The sequence below is a fragment of the Bos mutus genome, chromosome 15 (genome assembly GCF_027580195.1).
Source record: "Bos mutus isolate GX-2022 chromosome 15, NWIPB_WYAK_1.1, whole genome shotgun sequence".
In the NCBI taxonomy this organism is placed as follows: Eukaryota; Metazoa; Chordata; class Mammalia; order Artiodactyla; family Bovidae; genus Bos; species Bos mutus.
The window spans coordinates 24149291-24171815 of NC_091631.1; the positions used below are offsets into that span (position 1 = coordinate 24149291).

The 22525-nt window shown below is 40.2% G+C and overlaps 2 protein-coding genes across 3 annotated transcripts in view; both read left to right on the plus strand.

Moving 5' to 3' along the window:
- Positions 1 to 8804, plus strand: part of LGR4 (leucine rich repeat containing G protein-coupled receptor 4) — a 106884-nt gene extending 98080 nt beyond the window's left edge. For both annotated transcript variants that reach the window (XM_005890665.3, XM_070383642.1), the window contains exons 14-18: positions 750 to 821; positions 1071 to 1196; positions 1982 to 2097; positions 2365 to 2448; positions 4805 to 8804. In XM_005890665.3, coding sequence (XP_005890727.2) covers positions 750 to 821; positions 1071 to 1196; positions 1982 to 2097; positions 2365 to 2448; positions 4805 to 6081 — 1675 coding nt within the window. In that variant the 3' untranslated portion in view covers positions 6082 to 8804. The remainder of the gene's footprint in view (positions 1 to 749; positions 822 to 1070; positions 1197 to 1981; positions 2098 to 2364; positions 2449 to 4804) is intronic.
- Positions 7325 to 22525, plus strand: part of CCDC34 (coiled-coil domain containing 34) — a 49718-nt gene continuing 34517 nt past the window's right edge. The window contains exons 1-3 of the mRNA XM_005890676.3: positions 7325 to 7495; positions 11679 to 12358; positions 17762 to 17897. Coding sequence (XP_005890738.3) covers positions 7325 to 7495; positions 11679 to 12358; positions 17762 to 17897 — 987 coding nt within the window. The remainder of the gene's footprint in view (positions 7496 to 11678; positions 12359 to 17761; positions 17898 to 22525) is intronic.

Here is a 22525-nt window from a genome sequence, read left to right on the forward strand (position 1 = left end):
ATGCAGTCACTTCCAGAGCACCGATAAGTGACAACAATGCAAAGCTACCCTGCTTTGCCATGATTTGGAACCAAGTCTGTCGAATTTTCCTGTTATCCAGGAGATGTGTCATGGAATGAATTTATCCTATCTTTAAATTTCCATTAAGGCTCCCTGTAAGTGTGACTGCAGATTATTTCTCTGTTCTATTAATTCTGTAATATCAGAATTCCATAGGGTGTGTTCCTGAATGTAGTATGTGGCTCTGGTGTTGATATGGATTTTTTTTTCCTGCTTGGGGGAAAAATGATATCTGAAGCCCTTCTGGAATGCTCTTGTTTGCGTATTGATTCTTTGTCTTCCCGAAGGGCCTTATCGCTAACCTTTGAGAATGCAAACAACACTAAGCCTGTTTTTATTTTCAGCTTTGTCAGGAGCTGTGCTTTGCCTCACCTAGTTAATAGTACCAGAAGCTATATCATATCATTCGTATTTTTGAACTGGTACCAGAATGATAAGGAGGAGAAAATTCACAACTGTTTTGAAACAGATGCCAACTGAAATTACTCCTCCCTGGAACACATTCCAAGAAATAGATTGTTGTGAAGGGGAGGTTCAACATAAATATTAAAAATGTTGTTGAGCAGGATTAAAGATCTTTGTTATTTTATCAGGGTTATTATGACTGCAGCAGATCCTAAAGTGTAGTCAAAGTAATTGCATTTTGAGTTTATTTGAAAGGAGTTAACAATTTATTTTTATAATTGCAGAGATCTTAGTAGAAACCTGATCCATGAAATTGATGACAGAGCTTTTGCCAAGCTTGGGTCAATAACGAACTTGTAAGTTTCTTGCAAGGATATCATGAAAGTAGTGAATAGTCTACAGAAACTTGTGTTTTAGCATTGCCTACCCAAATCGTTTTTCTGTTGAGTGCTCCTTTGTATAAATGCTAATCTGCTATGATGTAGTGACAGCTTCTGAAATGGTTTTTCCTCACCTAAACTTCTTAAAGCTCTAGTATTTATGATGTTAATACATGTACAGACTTGTGTTTTAGGAGTTAATTTGAAGTCTTATTCACCTTTTAGAGATGTAAGTTTCAATGAATTAACTTCATTTCCAACGGAAGGCCTAAATGGGCTAAATCAACTGAAACTTGTGGGCAACTTCAAGCTGAAAGAAGCCTTAGCAGCAAAAGACTTTGTTAATCTCAGGTGTGTTTTTCTTTTTTGTGGAAGTTTTGGTAGGCCTTCAGATTATAGAGTATCCTGGGTTTTTTTTTTTTTTTTTTTTTTTGCTGTGGTTCCCAGATTTTCAACCTCAATCCTCACAAATTTGGAAAAAAAATAGAGCACTATTCCATTGTTGTTGAGAACATGAACTGCAGCCTGTGATGCTGTCAAAGAGATAATATAGCCCTTCATCAGAATGGTTTTAGGTATAAGGGGATTTATCATCTGCAACAAGATAGCAGAAGCCACTTGTGAGCCTATAGAAAACTGATACAATGTGAAATACTTCATAGAGACAGAGTTAGAGCAGAGACCTCATTAGACATAGTAGAGAGAGGGCTTGGGAATATTATCGTGGGAGAAGAGAATAAATATTTTCATTATACTTATATGAGAATGTGAATTCATTTAATGGGGTAAAGTCACAAACGAACTGGAGCATAATTTTAAATGAAACTACCAGTTTCATATGATACATTGGGTGTGGTTAATTCATTTATAAAGGAGTCTGATAAGATTTTTCTTTAAATTGCAGTATTGCTATTAAGCTTTAGAGATGGCTTGATTCAAATTCAGTTTTTCAAAGCATACCTTATCTAACTGGAGAAACTCATGGTGTCCCCTGATATTAGAGCCTTTTGTTTTCAACAAATGAGGAAACTAAGTCCAGGGAGGATAAGGACCAGTTTAAAGTATTTACCTTTCACAAAACAAAAGCATGTCTGTGAAGTTGGTATTTCAGCATAGATTTTGCCATTTTTTTCCAGGTCTTTATCTGTACCATATGCTTATCAGTGCTGTGCATTTTGGGGTTGTGACTCTTATACACATTCAAACACAGAAGATAACAGCCTGCAAGACCACAGTGGGTCAAAGGATAAAGGCAAGTGCATGAACTTTTAAAAACAGAGCACTCTACAGCATTAATCAAAGTCTGTGTTATTGTAATCAGTTTGTGAAGGATCAATATGAAATCTGTGGAGAAAAATCTGTGGCTATTGTGTACTGTGTTCCTGACATCTTTAATATGTTATTAAGTGTGGTGCACACTGAACTTATATCATGTACAAGAGAAAACACTGCCGGAAAAGTGTTGTAATCTTTTAATCTGCCTGAAGCTTGAATTGAACAGTTTGTATTATATGTTCAGGTCTCAGTGATGTGGCAGGTGTCACCAGCAGTGCTGAAAATGAGGAACACAGTCAAATCATTATACACTGCACACCTTCGACAGGTAAGCACAGTACATTTGGCTGCAGTTTCTTGCTTTAAAAGAACATTAGGCAAATGTATCTAAAACTTCCGGGGATAAATGTGATTTCTGTAACAGAAGTAGGACTAGATGATTTCATAAGACCTGATTCACCTGTGGTCTGTATACCAGGAGCTTAGGCATCTCTTGCAGAATCTCGGGCCAGACCCATGACTCAATCTTCATGTTAACAAGCTCCCCAGATGGGGGTTACACACATTAAGGATGGAGAGGTACTTTCTTCATGCAACTTTAACCCTGGGATAGTTCCAGAAGTTACTGGTCTATAAGGACTTTCAGTGTTATCCTTTTATTTTTTAAATGCAACCTTGTCTACTTTTCTATTTTACTTCACTGAACTTTAGTAGACTTGGGAGAGTTACTAAACTGACACCACAATTCAGTATTAGGTCGTGACTGTGATATTCTGTCTAATCTATCAGAGGAGATGGATTTATAATTTTACTGTTAAAATAAATTTAGATGGCTAAGTTGTGTGCTATGAAGTAGATTCCTATTTAATCACACTGGATGTTTGGAACATTAATTTTATAACTCAGAATCATAAGTATTATAAATTCTTTAATGATTACTACTGAATTGGTGAGCTTCTTCAGAGGCTGTGTATATGTTCTTTTAATACTTAGCACAGTTCCTGGTATAGAGAATAAGTTTATAGCAATCAGGTGAGTGAATGGGGTTGACCAGAATCATTTATAAAATCTATAAAAGGTATTGATTGTTAGAAGTCAAGGGCTGTAGTTCACTCACTTGTTTGCTGGGGTTTTGCATTGGACTTAAGGAAGGGAAAGTCTTTATTAAAGGGGGGTCTAGACATGAACATGCAGAGATTCCATTTCTTTCTTTCAGAGTTTAAATTTTGGGGGTCAGCCAGGAGGAAAGTTGGTCTGAGCTCATCTCCCCAGGTGGCCATAGGAGTGAATGGCAAACCTATTTTCCCAACTCCACTCCGATGTAGTAACACAGAGACAGCCATGTGGTGACACAGTAGCAGGAAGTGAAGAGAGCAGGAACCTTCTTTTAAAACCGGAGGAGGCAGCAAGTTTCCAAGACAGAGGAGTGGAGCCGACTTCCCAGGCCTTTGAGGGAAAGTAATTCCACCCACTAGTCAAACACTTTCCAAAGGGTGTCCTATTCTCCCGGGTCATGTGAGCTACTCCTTGTTCCTTGTAGAAGGATGAGTTCAGATTCAGAGATAAAGGCAAAAGCTTCCTCTTCACATTTCCCTGAGGGGGGAATAAAAAAATTAACTAGAAAAAAAAATTTTTTTATAAGTTTCTTCAGTCAAATCGATATAAATAGTGCAGCTCAGGCATGTTAGGTCTGTGACTATCTCAGTGATAAAGATGCTTTATAGGATGTATCAAACACATTTTCTTGTGCTCTGCAGACATTTTCTTTTTCTTTACTAACCTTTAAATAAAACAGTTGTCATTTGGGACATAACTAGCATGCCAAAGTCAGTTGCTAGAACATGCAACTCAGCTACTAAATTAGTTCTTGCAGTTCTAGTTTAAGTGATGCAGGGTGTTATTGGATATAGTTTTACATGATTTGTTAACATCAGTGTAATTTAGCTCTCACTGTACTATTTTGTTCAAAGACCTCTATCAGGTCTACCAAACACTTTGAAGCCTCTGCATGAAAAATGGGGATAATTATATTTATCTTAGCCTGCTTCATCAGATTGCTTTTGAAGGCTGTAAGAAGTATGTATAAAATATGTTACATATATGTATCATATATAATTAGTATAAAGTATATTAGGAACTGGGAAGAAAGAAGATAAGGACCTAACATTTTTTGAAGTCCAACCATGTACCCAGTAGCCTGGTTAAGTACCTTGTGTGTGTAATTTTACTTAAGCTACACAATGCTATGAAATAGGTGTTATTATCCACACGTGGGAAAATGAAATTTATAGAGATTTAAGCTGCCCTCTTAAAAGCAGCAAGTTATAAACCCTAAACTCAAACCCTAGTGTATCTGATTCTAAGCCGCATATGAAGTAACTTTCACATACCAGTCACTGTGATATGCATATTAACTTCAGTATGAGAAAAAGTGAAAAATTTCCTTTAAATATCACTGTATGACTTTACCAAGTAGTTAATAAAATAAATATATATTAAGATAACATATTAAAATAAATTTTTAAATAGCCTAGTCCAGTGATTAGATGCCTAAGAAATGATAATCTTTTCAGTCTGGGTCAATTCACTTTGGTAGTAGATTAATTATTCTATTACTAGTTTCTCAAGCCATATCTTATGGAAGATAGTCTTTTATAAACTGTCTTTTCTCTCTTTCATTTTAGGTGCTTTTAAGCCCTGCGAATACTTGCTGGGAAGTTGGATGATCCGTCTTACTGTGTGGTTCATTTTCTTGGTTGCATTGTTTTTCAACCTGCTTGTCATTTTAACAACATTTGCATCTTGTACATCAGTGCCTTCCTCCAAATTGTTTATAGGCCTGATTTCTGTGTCTAACTTATTCATGGGAGCTTATACCGGAATCTTAACTTTTCTGGATGCCGTGTCCTGGGGCCGATTTGCTGAATTTGGCATTTGGTGGGAGATAGGCAGCGGCTGCAAAATAGCTGGGTTTCTTGCCGTTTTCTCCTCAGAAAGCGCCATATTTTTACTAATGTTAGCAGCCGTCGAAAGAAGCTTATCTGCAAAGGATATGATGAAAAATGGGAAAAGCAATCACCTCAGACAGTTCCGGATTGCTGCCCTTCTGGCTTTTCTGGGGGCCGCAGTGGCAGGCTCTTTCCCCCTTTTCCATAGAGGGGAGTATTCCGCATCCCCTCTATGCTTGCCATTTCCCACCGGAGAAACCCCATCGTTAGGGTTTACCGTAACTTTAGTGCTGTTAAACTCACTAGCATTTTTATTAATGGCTATTATCTACACTAAACTCTACTGCAACTTGGAAAAAGAAGACCTTTCTGAGAACTCACACTCTAGCATGATTAAGCATGTGGCTTGGCTCATCTTCACCAACTGCATCTTTTTCTGCCCCGTGGCATTTTTCTCTTTTGCGCCATTGATCACCGCCGTCTCAATCAGTCCCGAAATAATGAAGTCTGTTACTCTGATATTTTTCCCATTGCCTGCTTGCCTGAATCCAGTCCTCTATGTCTTCTTCAACCCAAAGTTTAAAGAAGACTGGAAGTTACTGAAGCGCCATGTTTCCAAGAAAAGCGGATCGGCCTCAGTTTCCATCAGCAGCCAAGCTGGTTGTGTGGAGCAGGATTTCTACTATGACTGCGGCATGTACTCACATCTGCAGGGCAACCTGACTGTGTGTGACTGCTGCGAAGCCTTCCTGTTGACAAAGCCAGTGTCCTGCAAACACTTAATAAAATCACACAGCTGTCCTGCCTTGACAGTGGGTTCTTGCCAAAGGCCAGACGGCTATTGGTCCGACTGTGGCACGCAGTCTGCCCACTCTGATTATGCTGATGAAGAAGATTCCTTTGTCTCAGACAGTTCTGACCAGGTTCAGGCTTGCGGAAGAGCCTGCTTCTATCAGAGTCGAGGATTCCCTTTGGTGCGCTATGCTTACAATCTCCCAAGAGTTAAAGACTGAATCCATGTGTTGGTAACTGTTTCTCCCATCAACCAAAATCACAGTGTTTGTAAGAATGAACCCTAGTCTGATCTCTCATCTGGGAAGCACTTCAGTGATCACTGCCTGGTGTCACTTAGAAGAAGGAGAAAGGTGGCAGTTATTTCTTCAACCAGACCTTTGCAAAGGACAAGTGCCTGAACTATTGATTGATGACAAAATGCAGTGTCCAAGCAATGTGTAGTCTATTTGAAACAAATAGTTAACTTGAAAAAGATTTTATGTATATCGTAGCAGTATAACGTTGGGTTTTTCTGATCCATAAGGAGCAAATTTATACCTGTTTCTGAATTAAGCACAAGATAGAGAACAGCTGTTAATATTTTTTAAGAATATTTTAAATGGTGATTTTATATAATTGAAGAAAAAGGCTTGCTAATTTTACCTAATGTTTCATCATTAATCTCAGGACAACTTACTGCAGGGCCAAAAAAGAAGGTGGGGGGGAATCGTTTCCCAGACAGGACCATGAGAGTGGATGTAGGCACTAAATTCTTGCATTTTTCTAATCCATCTCTGACATAATAGAATCATCAATTTTGTGTAAGAGATTTAAATCTAAAACCTGAAGATGTTTTTAAAACAATATTAACAACTGTTGGATTTTAAAAGAATAACTGAACACATTTGTCTTCAGTCATTATGCATTGCTTTGTTTCAATCAGTAATTTTTTCTTCAGTGCTTTGTGATCATACTATTAGGACAAAGTAAAGGGCTCATTGCTGTGTGATTTTAGTAGATTTGGCTAAATTACTAACAGGGGATTTTAAAAGTATCTGAGGGAGGTGATGGCTCCGTATAATGTTCTCCCTGGAGAAGGCAATGGCACCCCACTCCAGTACTCTTGCCTGGAAAATCCCATGGACAGAGGAGCCTGGTAGGCTGCAGTCCATGGGGTCGCAAAGAGTCGGACATGACTGAGCGACTTCACTTTCACTTTTCACTTTGATGCATTGAAATGGCAACCCACTCCAGTGTTCTTGCCTGGAAAATCCCAGGGACGGGGAAGCCTGGTGGGCTGCCGTCCATTGGGTTGCACAGAGTCGGACACGACTGAAGCGACTTAGCAGCAGTAGGAGCAGCAGTATAATGTTCTCATGGATAAAACTCTTCCTAATACCATTGGCTCTATCAGTATTTTCCAATTCTGTTGGTATGTGATCTACCTGTAGCTTGAATTGTACAGAAAGTAAATTGTGGCAAATGGTTTCAACTAAGGTGGGAGAAATCGGGAGTAATTATGACACAAAGCACTTACGTTTATTTCTTGGTGAGCTGGATTCTCCTGAACCTATGCTCTTACGTGGACGCTACCATATATTTTCCCTTCCTTTGATTTACAAGAGCCTGTGCAACAGCTCTGAAACTGTTCTTGTGAGACAAGACAAATATGTCACTAAGGGAAAAAAAGGCATAAAGCTGAGGCCTGTGTCTTTAAAAATTAAAAATTGTACTTGATAGTCATCTATGGACTTTTGACATGTCATTATGTGGAGTCTTAAAGTGACAAATGTTCAATACATTTTTTTGAACAGTATGCTAAATCAATAGCAAATCCACTGCCATATTAGTTGTTCATGAGATACTAAAAACATTAAGCTAGATTGCAGTTTAATAATTAAACTGTATATAATGTGCATATAATGAATTTTTATCTTATGTAAATTATTTTTAGAACACAAGTTGGGAAACGTGGCTTCTGTTCATTTTGTTTAATTAAAGCTACCTCCTAAACTATAGTGGCTGCCAGTAGCAGAATGTTAAATTGTGGTTTATATACTTTTTGCATTGTAAATACTCTTGGTTGTACATTGTCAGTGTAATAAAAACAGAATCTTTGTATATCAAAATCATGTAGTTTGTATAAAACGTGGGAGGGATTTATTTACAGTGTGTTGTAATTTTGTAAGGCCAACTATTCACAAGTTTTTAAAATTGCCATCATGTTTGTATATTTACACATCTGATAAATATTAAATCATAACTTGGTAAAAAAAATCTAGCTAAAAGTTTTTTCTTCAAAAGTCTTGTTACTGAATACTTTCATTGCCTTCATTTAAACAATAGAATAGCAGGTACTGAAAATATGTGGTAAACTGTGTTATACATATGATAGGAAATACTGTATACAGTGTGTTGAATCATTAAACTTTCTGGAACGCAATCTATTTTGCCTTAATTTATAACTAGGTATATTAATGAATTTGTTTTGGTGTTAAACTAAGTGAACTGAAGTAAAATATTTTTAAGAGTTCTAGAAGAAATGTTGGGAGAACACTTTGCTGAAATTTAGAAGTAAGGTTTTATTGTATCTTAAGGCTGAACAATACTCATGAAAAACAAATGATTTTTTTAAAGAAATTGCATATCCCAGATACAGTCAGTTGCCAAAACGTGATTTTTTTAAAGAAATTGCATATCCCAGATACAGTCAATTGCCAAAACGTGATTTTTTTAAAGAAATTGCATATCCCAGATACAGTCAATTGCCAAAATGTGATTTTTTTTAAAGAAATTGCATATCCCAGATACAGTCAATTGCCAAAATGCAATAGGCGTCCCTTTCTTGTCTTATCTGAGGTTTCACTTTCCATAGTTTTAGTGGTCCGTAGTCCACCATGGTCCAAAAATGGAAAATTAAAGTGGAAAATTCTAGAAATAAACTCATAAGTTTTAAAGTGTGTGCCCTTCTGAGTAGTGTGATGAAATCGTGCACTCGTCTATTCTGAAACGAATCGTCCCTTGTCCAGCGTTCGCTGTCCGTTAGTCACTTAGCCATCTCTGACTCTCAGCACTTGTGTTCAAGTAATGGTCCCCAAAGCATGAGAATAGTGATGCTGGTAATTTGGGATATTCTCTTACTGGGCCTAATTGATAAATAAAACTGCTATATTTAAAATGGATAAGGACCTACTCTATAGCACAGGGAACTCTGCTTCATATTATGTGGCGGCCTGGATAGGAGGGGAGTTTGAAGAAGAATGGATACGTGTATATGTATGGCTGAGTCCCTTCGCTGCTCACCTGAAACTATCACAGCATTGCTAACTGGCTATACCTCAATATAAAATAAAAAGGTAAAAAAAAAAAAGAAACTGTGTAGGAAAAAACATGGTATTTGTAGGGTTTGGTACTATCTGCAGTTTCAGGCATCCACTGGGAGTTTGGGACCGTCATGGATAAGGAGGGACTGTTGTGCTTAGAACTCACTCAGTATTCATAATTATCAAGCCCTCATTTTACAGATGGGAAAATAGAAGGCCTAAGGAAATTTAAGTGAATATCTGACCCATACAGCAAATTAGAGCCCAAACCAGCACCCAGTTCCCCTTAATTTTTTTGTTTTTGTTTGTTTTTGTTTTAAACTTCAGTATATGTTTGGAATTTCCATAACTAAAAGTAGAATACTGTAATTACCCCTCTTCCTACGCTCTCGGCCCTCACTGCGCATACCCATCATCCAACTTTGGCAGTTGTCAAGAGCACGTGGTAAATGTCATTTCTTCTTTATCCCATTCACTCATCTTCTGGAATCCCTCTGCCCCCTGGATTACACTGAAGCAAATCCTAGACATTTTGTTTCATCTGAAAATGTTTCAATATGTCCAGGACTACATGTTTTTAGTATATAATATATTGCCTTAGCACTCACTGGTAATAAGGTTACTTTTGTAACAGATTTTCAAGCAAAGGTCTCTCTTTTCACTTACACAAGATTACAGTGCCAATCAAAAAAGCAGAAATTATCCCCAATGTACCATGAAAGTGAAAATAAATATATAAATAAGTGAGTAGTAAGGAGAGAAGTAACTAAGTCAACATCCTGAAACTTAAGGGAGTGGCCTTCTTTTGACCTTATTTATACATTTTATATAATTCTACCAAACTTGATTATGGTTTCTCAGTCCCAGTAATGAAAAGGTGCTGTAAGAAACGAGACCACAGGATTTGATGATGTTCAAGCACCAAAGCTAGTGACTCTTTGCCTCACAGTTCCAGAGTTGTTACAACATAATGCAATACTTGGTCATGTATTCAATGATTCTGAGGCATCCAGGAAAGGGCATAATTTGTTTAAAACATTTTAGATTCCCATAGTAAGAGGTTACAGTGGGAAAGTTTTGGAGCTTATATGACACAAGTTACCATTTACCATTTTCTCTTATCTGATTCTGCGCTAGAAGTTTTGAGAATAAGATGATATAACTGGGAAACAGATTACAGAATTTCCCTATTTTACAGAGGAATGAGTAAGGACTTGGAAAGGCCAAACAGCTTATTTAGGTGATGTATGTTAGTTGCTCAGTCGTGGCTGACTCTCTGTGACCCCATAGACTGTAGCCCACCAGGCTCCTCTGTCCTGGGATTTCCCAGGCAAGAATATGAGAGTGGGTGGCCATTTCCTTCTCCAGGGAAACTTACTGAGGGAAACCTAGCAAATAAGAGAAAAACCATGGATTCAAATCCAGGTCCTTTCATACTGAAACTTGTTTTCCTACTATGCTTCAGTAGTATGGGGTGATGTTTGTTGGGAACAGCTTCTCAAGTTTACTCCCTTATGAAGCCCTAAAGTGACCTAGGGTGATACTGTTTTGCATCAATCAATTAATTTATTAATTCTAAACATCCTTACCTAAAAGGTTTTAACCAGACATGACACTATTGAATAATTAGGTAAGAGAATGAAAACTCAAGCCATTTTTATTCCTCCATCAATTTCATCACTCATTTAAATTGCTCCAGTTTTCTTCCATTTTCATTTTTACCGAAAATTTTAACAAAGTTTACATTCCATTTAAAGGGTTTTAACCATGTCGTATTTTATTAACTATAAATCGCCCTTGGTTACTATTATTTCTACTGTATATAATTATTTGGGGATCTAAATGTCATTGAAGATTTTGTATTAGTCCTTGGTCAATGACAAATCTGTGCTGTTTTAGCCACTGTCTGTTTTCATCGTGTGATATCTCTACTAGCAATATGCATTATGAGCTGGACAAAGCCCATTTATTAGCATGAATAAAGCAACTAACTTCAGTGTCTATTACCTCTCCCTTACTACCTTCATCCCCACCCTCAATCCCTGAGAGGAGAGTGCTCCTTTCTAAGTCCCACAAATTTTTTTCATTCCTCATAGTATACATATCACGTGATATTTTAATGGTATGACTCTTCACTAGGAAAGAGTGAGGACTGCAGGGCTTTTAGTACAGACCCCAGTACACTAGATGTTTCAGAGAGGCCCTGTATAAGTAAAGGCTTATACATATATATGTTTATATTCACCTGAATAAGCAAGTTCCTGTAAGATGCCAGCAAGCCGAGGTGATGCTAGGCAGACGAGGTACTACCAAAAATAATGAAAAATTGTACCAGAAGTGTATCTTTAGATACACTTGTAAACTTGGATAAAGTTCGCCCCCCGCCCCCCACCTTTTCCTAAAATACAGCCGTGTGTGGCCATGTGCTGACAGAAATCGTGACTGATCCTTGTCACCCTGATCTTGTAATGATATGGGGGTAGTTTTGGCTTCTGCCTCTTTCCGCTTTAAAGAATCTGCCTTATTCAGTAACAGCACATTTTCTGTACCAAACGAACCACAGCAAACAACGGACGGGCCCTCCTGGCTGTGAGCCGAGAGCAGGGACCTCGTCTGCGAGGTTAATTCACAAGCACCAGCGCAGATACAGGCTGGGAAGGAGGGAGGACACCCAGAAGACTGACGGGAGCAGGAAGCCACGCTCTGCAGGCCGGGACAAAGCCCAGGAGGCCTCCACGCGTCGCCACGGCAACGCGAAGTCCGCGCCCGCCCGGATTGGCCGCGCCGGCGCGCGCGAGGCCTGTTGGGAAAGCACGTCCCCGCCGCCGTTCCGCCGGTTTGAACTTGGCGGGCCAGATGTGGGCCGCACGGCGGTGGGGACTGCTTCTCCCCTTCTCGAACCCCGTTTCATGGCCGACTGCAGGTCCGGGTCTCGGCCCTCCTCGGGCTTCCCTGTTCTCATGGTAGGCCCCGGGGGGACGGGCCTGGAGGCCGTGGAGGTGTGCTCGCTGTCGACACCGCTGAGCTGCAGCAATTCCACCCTGTCGCTGTTGTCTCCCCTCGGCCACCAGAGCTTCCCATTTGACAACGACGATGGTGACGGGGAGGAGGAGGAAGATGTGGACGAAGATGCTTATGACTCAGAGGCCAAGGTGGAGAGCCTGAGAGGAGTGGAGTTACAGGGGTGCACCAGGTAAATCCGAGATACAGCCCCCTCAAGATTCCTTAGACCCCACTAAGTACTTTGGTCTGGCGACCAGATACCCTCCTGTCTTCCCTCTCAAAAGGTAACGCGGGCACTTGCAGCCGCAGGTGCTGCTCCTTTTGGCTCAGAGTCTTGGGCCGGTTCTTACTCATGACTACAGATTTTTCCATCGTTCTTAACCCCTTTTCCTGAGTATGTGATGGTTGCTACAATCTTCCTCCCCGGAGAAATGCACCTAAACACACAAGAAGCGAGCACTAAACACACAAAATTGGTACAGTTTCAGGCATTTTATGAACACTCAAAAGTCAGAGTGGGGACACTAGAACTCTGGTTCAAATCTTTAACACCCAAATGTGGTTAACTGCATGTTAGTAACACTTGTAGCGATTATGAAAAAAATCTGGTTGTCGGTGAAGTAGGTTGTAGTAAGCAGTATACTTTTTATGTCATAGCTTAAAAGCTGAAGCTTTGGGGTTATCAATGACTTCAGCATCCAGAGATAATGTCAGGTCTGCTCTTAGCAGTTACTAAAAGTAGAAGCCATTGAATGCTAGAATCAAAGGGATTATTAAAGTCATCTAAATTTATTTCTACAATTGTTCTTTCAGCAAACATTTAGTTTGTGCTATATGTGCTTAGTCGCTCAGTCGTCTCCCACTCTTTGCGACCCCATGGACTGTAGCCCACCAGGCTCCACTACCCATGGGGATTCTTCAGGCAAGAATCCTAGAGTGGGTTGCCATGCCCTCGTCCAGGAGATCTTCCCAACCCAGGGATCGAACCCAGGTCTTCCTCATTGCAAGTAGATTCTTTAGTGTGTGAGCCACCAGGTAAGGGCCTATAAACAAGACAGGCATGGTCTCTACTCTCTTGGAATTAAAGCCTAGGTCAAGCCGTTCATTTTACAGATAACAAAGCTGTGACTGAGAAGACAGATAAAAAGTCTACTTCGAAGGCTTCCACCTAGTCATTAGAGGAGCTGGGCCTAGTACCAGGGTATACTGACCATGTTTTCTCTTGCCTATGCTACATGCCTATTGTTGGGTATATAGAAATATGAGCAAAGGGCCTATCCCTGCAGGAATATCTTTTTCTTAGAGAGGCTTGGTGATGCAGGTGCATTCAGAGTTAGACTCATTATGTCAACTTCAGAAAGCATTTACAAGGTTCTGATTGCCAGGCTTTACAAGGCAGTATCAGTTCAATTCAGTAGCTCAGTCGTGTCTGACTCTTTGCGACCCCATGAATCGCACCATGCCAGGCCTCCCTGTCCATCACCAACTCCCAGATTTTACCCAAACTCATGTCCGTCGAGTCGGTGATGCCATCCAGCCATCTCATCCTCTGTCGTCCCCTTCTCCTGCCCCCAATCCCTCCCAGCATCAGGGTGTTTTCCAGTGAGTCAGCTCTTCGCATCAGGTGGCCAAGTATTGGAGTTTCAGCTTCAGCATCAGTCCTACCAATGAACACCCAGGACTGATCTCCTTTAGGATGGACTGGTTGGATTGCAGTCCAAGGGACTCTCAAGAGTCTTCTCCAACACCACAGTTCAAAAGCATCAGTTCTTTGGCACTCAGCTTTCTTCACAGTCCAACTCTCACATCCATACACGACCACTGGAAAAACCATAGCTTTGACTAGACGGACCTTTGTTGGCAAAGTAATGTCTCTGCTTTGGAATATGCTATCTAGGTTGGTCATAACTTTCCTTCCAAGGAGTAAGTGTCTTTTAATTTCATGGCTGCAATCACCATCTGCAGTGATTTTGGACCCCCCCCCGCCCCCGCAAAATAAAGTCTGACACTGTTTCCACTGTTTCCCCATCTACCCCATCTATTTCCCATGAAGTGATGGGACCAGATGCCATGATCTTAGTTTTGTGAATGTTGAGCTTTAAGCCAACTTTTTCACTCTCCTCTTTCACTTTCATCAAGAGGCTTTTTAGTTCCTCTTCACTTTCTATACAGGAGATCTAAGAAATACAGACCAGAGAATCCATGCTTTATGTGTAGGCAACCATTTAGCCCCAGTAGCTATAAGGCATGCATACCTGGGGTGAGTAAATTGAATATGAGGCCATATGAAGTGACTCACATACACAGTTATAACAGTGAGTCTCTTAAGAAGGAGAAGTAATAGTAAGTACATTGGTAGGAATGGAGATCAGTAACAGTGAGCAAGCAAGCCACTTGTCCACACAGTTTGTAGCAACAAGAAACAGTTTCAAAGGAGTCCATTTTCATGTGGGCCTTTGTACAGATTCTTCAGGACTGAGTTGGTCCCAGTGATTTTTTAGGAGGATATTTATTATTTATTTGGCTGCCCTGGGTCTTTGTTGTGGCCCAAAGGATCTTTGATTTTAGTTGCAGCATGTGGGATCTAGTTCCCTGATCAGGGATTGAACCTGGGTCCCCTACATTGGGAGTACAGTTTTAGCCCCTGGATCACCAGGGAGTCCTGGTCCCAGTGATTTTTAAAATAAATTCTAAGGTTTTGGAAAATCCGGAGCTTAATCAGCAGGACTGCGCTATGTAGCCAATTGAGCAGCCCCGGGAATGATGGCTATCCAGAGGCCATCCGCAGCTCTGCTGCTAAGACCTTGCTTTAGCTTCCAAGAGCCAAAGCCCTGACCAAATGGAGCTCACCATGGGAGGAGCTAGTTGTATTTATGTCAAACCTAGCCAAAGCCCAAATGAGCTGGTAACACCCCGGGGCTCTAGCTGCCTACCTTATCACAGCTCATCCCCACTGATTCAAAGCAATTGGTAGGACGTGGTCTGGAAAAAATGCAGGAGTTGTCAGGCCTGTGGGTGGCAAGGTCAGATGCCTGTGACGTGTTCAATAAACGTCTGCTGAAGGCGTGCTTATTTCCCACTTCCTAGAGAACAGATAGATGCAGTGATTGTTCTCAAATGCTTCAGAAAATCCAGTACCTCTTTTCAGGAAAGAAAAGTGTTTAGAACTTTTCCTTATTCCACCTCTCTACCTCTTACCTTTGGTTAGGGCCCTGATAGTTTGGGCCTCCTGAGAAATCTGTATGCAGGTCAAGAAGCAACAGTTAGAACTGGACATGGAACAACAGACTGGTTCCAAATAGGGAAAGGAGTATGGCAAGGCTGTATATTGTCACCCTGCTTATTTAACTTATATGTAGAGTACATCATGAGAAACGCTGGGCTGGAAGAAGCACAAGCTGGAATCAAGATTGCCCGGAGAAATATCAAGAACCTTAGATACTCAGATGACACCACCCTTATGGCAGAAAGCAAAGAAGAACTAAAGAGCCTCTTAAAAGTGAAAGAGGAGAGTGAAAAAGCTGGCTTAAAACTCAGCATTCAGAAAACTAAGATCATGGCATCTGGTCCCATCACTTCATGGCAAATAGATGGGAAAACAGTGGAAACAGTGACAGACTTTATTTTCTTGGGCTCCAAAATCACTGCAGATGGTGATTGCAGCCATGAAATCAAAAGACGTTTGCTCCTTGGAAGAAAAGCTGTGACCAACCTAAACAGTATATTAAAAAGCAGAGACATTACCAACAAAGGTCCATCTAGTCAAAGCTATGGTTTTTCCAGTAGTCATGTATGGATGTGAGAGTTGGACTATAAAGAAAGCTGAGCGCCGAAGATTTGATGCTTTTGAGCTGTGGTGTTGGAAAAGACTCTTAAAGGAGTCCCTTGGACTGCAAGGAGATCCAACCAGTTCATCCTGAAGGAAATCAGTCCTGAATATTCATTGGAAGGACTGATGCTGAAGCTGAAACTCCAATACTTTGTCTACCTGATGGGAAGAACTGACTCATTGGAAAAGACCCTGATGCTTGGAAAGATTGAAGGCAGGAGGAGAAGAGGACACCAGAGGATGAGATGGTTGGATGGCATCACTGACTCGATGGACATGAGTTTGAGCAAGCTCCAGGTGTTGGTGATGGACAGGGAAGCCTGGCGTACTGCAGTCCATGGGGTCGCAAAGAGTCATACACAACTGAGCGACTGAACTGAACTGAATTGTATAGGTGTGGGAGGGAGTGGCACCAAATGTGGTTGGGGAGCAGGAGTCAAGGATCTGTGTTTCTGGCTTGGCTAACTGGGTGAGTCTTGGTACTCTTCTCTGAGGTAGGATTAGGGGAGGAGGGTAGTGAGTGATTGGTAGGTGACTAGATTTGTTTTGGATTGATTGAGTTTGATATTTAAGTGAAGCCATCTATCTGATGGTAGAAAATAAAAGTTTGGAGCTCAGGAGTAAGATCTAGCCTGAAATGCCTGGAGTGGGCCTCTTCTGCACCTTCATGACCGATGAAGCTATGGGAGGATGAGGCAGTGTTCTGCAAGACTAAGAAGGAAAGATATATAGGAAGTAAACAACATACCAACAGTGTTCCTTTCCCACTAGAACACAAATCCCATAATTGCATGAATGAGTGCAAAAATAGGGGAAAAAACCACCACCACCACCAAGTAAATGGAAGTTACGAGGCAGAAAAAGCTGAGCATGGCCATAGGGGAGGCAGTTGGTTGCCTGAAGCAGAAATGTTAAAGAGACAAAAAGGGGCTGAATCTATAGTAACCTAGTCTTTCTCTCGCTGCCTCATGTCCTGAACAGCCTTTCTTTCCATGGGCACTAATGGTTCACCTTTTCCTTTGGGGGTCTTGTACCTGGCCAAGTCCTGTGTTCTGTATGTATGTATGCACTCACAAGTACTTCCCTTTCCCTTTTCTGTTGAGCTCGAGTGAATGGTTACTTTTCCATGTACCCAGAAGAGACAGACTGACAACTCTGGGGAAATCGTGGCCACTTTGTCTGAGAACTGGCAAAATAGAGTCCACCAAACCATTAAAGAACACAAAGCGATATACTTTATGTACCTTTTTATTTCAAAACAACTTCCAACTTACAGAAAAATCGAGGGTATAAAGAACTCTGTCCACCCTTCACACCAAAAACGGAATTCCACCCTTCACACCAAAAACGTAATTGTTACCACATTGGCATTACCATCCTCACTGTGTAGGTATGTATTCTTTCCTTTGTGAACTACTTAAAGGAGGAAAAGGGAAAAGTCTGCACCAGGATTTGGTTAGGATCATGTGTTATAATTAGTTGTCCAAGCATAAGATGTTTAAGAATGAAAAAAATTATTGTAATTGAGGCAAATGGACGGGGTGTGATTTTAGATTAGAGAATTCAGAGGCTGTCTAAAGGATAAACTAATTTAAACAATGGACTCTTGTTCTTAGTTTCTTAAGTGTATATTTACATATAAAAAAATCACAGTATTGTCAGTGTATCATGGAAGTCTACTTTTATTGTGCAGCTAAATCATTTTGACTGCTAAGTCAGAGAGTTTTGAGTGCAAGGTCTGTAGTATCCTCTCTTTTGTAATAGCACAGTTGGATCCGAAGATAACCAAGAAGAACAGAAGCAGGTGCGCTTACCAGAAAGCAGCCTGACACCGTGGGAAGTGTGGTTTGTTGGCAAAGAAAAAGTAGAACGTGACCGTCTGCAACAGAAGGCTCTAGAGGTAAAACTAGACAGTCTTTTTTCTATTTAATCCACAAGCTCACAAAGTTGAGCTGCTGTCAAAATCAGAATGTTATTATCAGGATGTTATTATCCCTCACGACAAAGTTTTAGCATATTTTGGTATCAGTTTGCTGTATCCGTATTTATAGCTTACTAGAGAAATGATACGTGTTCCAGATTATAAGAACATTTGGAAAATACAGCTAAGCATAATTAGGGAAATTAAAATCTCCAACCTCGTTCCTTAAAAACTATTGTTAGTAGTATGGCATGTAGCCTTCCAGATTTTCTTCTCTGTAAATTTTTTAAAAACATATGTGCAAATATATATTCATACAGAGTGTCACCATATGTATGTTTAACTAAGGTACAGTCAGCCTCATATATTTGGTACAATTTTTAAGAGAGGAGAGAAATAAAAACTGAAGTAGAGGCAGGAAGTCTACCCTATACGATTCAGAGCTTGTGCCCCAGAGTGAGTTTATGCTGGGAGAAGGGAATCTGAGGGGCTTTTGGGTTTTCTTAGTTTCTCTTTACCTCCCTGCCTTGCTTCTAGGCATTTTTGTATTTTTAATTCTCTCTGAACTCTCCCTCTCCAAACTCAAAAAAATACATTTTCACATGAATCCGTCATTCTTTCAACTCTTACTGTTTGCTATTTAGAACCTAGCAGCCAAATAGATTTGGGTAGTTTGAAATCCTCCAGTATCTGCTGCTGCTGCTAAGTCGCTTCAGTCGTGTCCAACTCTGTGCGACCCCATAGACGGCAGCCCACCAGGCTGCCCCGTCCCTGGGATTCTCCAGGCAAGAACACTGGAGTGGGTTGCCATTTCCTTCTCCAATGCATGAAAGTGAAAGTGAAGTTGCTCAGTTGTGTCCAACTCTTAGCGACCCCATGGACTGTAGCCCACCAGGCTCCTCCGTCCATAGGATTTTCCAGCATCTAGGTTATCTGAATTCTCTCTGTCCAAACACAGAAACCAGGTGGATGCGTGTGGTGAGGGATATATCTTGTTTTTAATAAATATGATCACTCTTTTGTAACCTGTTTTTTTCTGCCTATTACATTATTAATATGTTTCTATATCATTAAATATTTTCATATCCTTTTAAAATGGCTGATTATTAAAATATATTTAAAATGTATCATATATATAATAGAACATAATTAACCAGTTTACTATTGTTGTGTGTTTAAATTTATTCTCATCTCTTAGGGGCTCCCTGGTGGCTCATCCACCTGCCAATGCAGGAGATATGGGTTCGATTCCTAGGTTGGGAAGATCCCCTAGAGAAGGAAATGACAATACCCACTCCAGTATTATTGCCTGGGAAATCCCATGGACAAAAGAACCTGGTGGGCTACAGTCCATGGGGTCGCAAAATAAAAACACAGCAATAAAAACAACTACTAATCTATTAGTATCCCTATTGCTGTAAAAATCCTTGAATTAAAGCTTTGCCCTCCATGATCTTTTTGGAGTACATTTTCCATTTCAGTTTTGAAACTAGTTGTTCTTTCTGTGATGGCTTTCTAGCCAGGTTCTTGACATGATTCAGATAATTGTAGAAACCAGTACATTGAGCTTTTTCCCTATTGAAGTATACTTTGTATTCTAAATACAAATTTATTCCTGGAAAAGTACACTGTAGTACTTGTTTCTACTTAGAAGGGCTAGGACTTGAGAAAAACCTTATGGTTTGATGTCAGATAGGCTTATTTAAACTTTTACACTTCAATTTCCTCATCTCTACAGTACAGATAAAATAATACTACCCGGTCACAATGTTTTAGAGGATTAAATGAGACAAAGTGTAAGGATAGCTAGTGATTTTATTGGTATTGTTATTGATATCATTGCTAGTCACAGTCTTTTTTTCCATCTTTTAAATTGAAATATAGTTTATTTACAATGTTGTGTTAGTTTCAGATATATAACAAGCTGATTCAGTTTATGTATATATGCCTGTGTGTGTGCTCCGTTGCTCTGTTATTTGACTCTTTGTGACCCCATGAGCTGTAACATGCCAGGCTCCTCTGTCCACGGGATTTTTCAAGCAAGAATACTGGAGTGAGTTGCCATTTCCTCCTCCAGGATATCTTCCTGACCCAAGGATCAAACCCATGTCTCCTGCATCTCCTCCACTAGCAGGTGGATTCTTCACCACTGAGCCACCTGGGAAGCCTCTCTCTCTACACACACACACACACACACATTTTTAGATTCTTTTCTGTTTTCACTTCAGTTCAGTTGCTCAGTCGTGTCTGACTCTGTGTGACTCGATGGACTGCAGCACGCCAGGCTTCCCTGTCCATCACCAACTCCCGGAGCTTACTCAAACTCATGTCCATTGAATCGGTGATGCCATCCAACCATCTCATCCTCTGTCATCCCCTTCTCCCCACACCTTCATTCTTTCCCAGCATCAGGGTCTTTTCCAATGAGTTACTTCTTTGCATCAGATAGCCAAAGTATTGGAGTTTCAGCTTCAACATCAGCCCTTCCAATGAATCTTCAGGATTGATTTCCTTTAGGATGGACTGGTTTGATCTCCTTGTAGTCCAAGGGACACTCAAGAGTCTTCTCCAACACCACAGTTCAAAAGCATCAATTCTTCAGCTCTCAGCTTTCTTTACAGTCCAATTCTCACATCCATACATGACTACTGGAAAAACCATAGCCTTGACTAGATGGACCTTTGTTGGCAAAGTTATGTCTCTGCTTTTTAATATGCTATCTAGGTCGGTCATAGCTTTTCTTCCAAGGAGCAAGCATCTTTTAATTTCATGGCTGCAGTCACCATCTGCAGTGATTTTGGAGTCCAAGAAAATAAAGTCTGTCACTGTTTCCATTGCTTCCCTGTGTATTTGCCATGAAGTGATGGGACCGGATGCCATGATCTTAATTTTCTGAATGTTGAGCTTTAAGCCAACTTTTCCACTCTCCTCTTTCACTTTCTCAAGAGGCTCTTTAGTTCTTCACTTTCTGCCAGAAGGATGGTGTCATCTGCATATCTGAGGTTATGGATATTTCTCCCAGCAATCTTGATTCCAGTTTGTGCTTTATCCAGCCCAGCATTTCTCATGATGTACTCTGCGTATAAGTTAAATAAACAGTGTGACAATATACAGCCTTGATGTACTCCTTTCCCGATTTGGAACCAGTCTGTTGTTCTATGTTGTACCTGTTGCTTTTTGACCTGCATACAGATTTCTCAAGAGGCAGATCAGGTGGTCTGGTATTCCCATCTCTGTAAGAATTTTCCACAGTTTGTTGTATTCCACACAGTCCAAGACTTTGGTGTAGTCAGTAAAGCAGAAATATATGTTTTTCTGCAACTCTCTTGCTTTTTTGATGATGTAACAGATGTTGGCAATTTGATCTCTGGTTACTCTGCCTTAAAATCCAGTTTGAACATCTGGAAGTTCACAAACAGTTGAAGCCTGTCCTGGAGAATTTTGAGCATTACTTTACTAGCGTGTGAGATGACTGCAGTTGTGCGGTAGTTTGAACATTCTTTGGCATTGCCTTTCTTGGGATTGGAATGGAAACTGACCTTTTCCAGTCAGTTGGCCACTGCTGAGTTTTCCAAATTTGCTGGCATATTGAGTGCAGCACTTTCACAGCATCATCTGTTAGGACTTAAAATAGCTCAAATGGAATTCCATCACCTATACTAGCTTTGTTCATAGTGATGCTTTCCTAAGGCCCACTTGACCTCACATTCCAGGATGTCTGGCTCTAGGTGAGTGATACCATTGTGGTTATCTGGGTCATGAAGATCTTTTATGTATAGTTCTGTGTATTCTTGCCACCTCTTCTTAATATCTTCTGCTTCTGTTAGGTCCATACCATTTCTGTCCTTTATTGTGCCCATCTTTGCATGAAATGTTCCCTTGGTGTCTCTAATTTTCTTGAAGAGATCTCCAGTCTTTGCCATTCTGTTGTTTTCCTCTATTTCTTTGCATTGATTGCTGAGGAAGGCTTTCTTATTTATCTCTCCTTGCTATTCTTTGGAACTCTGCATTCAAATGTGTGTATCTTTCCCTTTCTCCTTTGCCTTTAGCTTCTCTTCTTTTCTCAGCTATTTGTAAGGCTTCCTCAGACAACCATTTTGCCCTTAGGTTATTATAAGATATTGCCTATAATTGCCTCTGTTATATAGTAAATCCTTGCTGTTTATGTATTTTATATATAGTAGTATGTATCTATTAATGTTAATCTTCCCATCTTTCCCTCCCCCTGCTTTTCTCTTTGGTAACTATAGATTTGTTTTCTGTATATTTCTGTTTTGTAAATATTGTGCTGGCCGAAAAATTTCATTTGGATTTTTCCATAACATTTTATGGAAAACCTGAGTAAACCTTTTAACCAGACCGATATATTCATTTGTATCATTTTTCAAGATTCTGCATATAAGTGTTATCATACGATATTTGTCTTTCTCAGTCTGTCTGTCTTCACTTAGTGTGATAATCTCTAGGTCTGTTCATGTTGCTACAAATGGCATTGTTTCATTTATTTTTATGGCTGAGTAATATCCCCTTGGTGTGTATATATACACACACACACACACACACACACATCTTCTTTTTCCACTCGTGTTGATGAACAATTTAGGTTG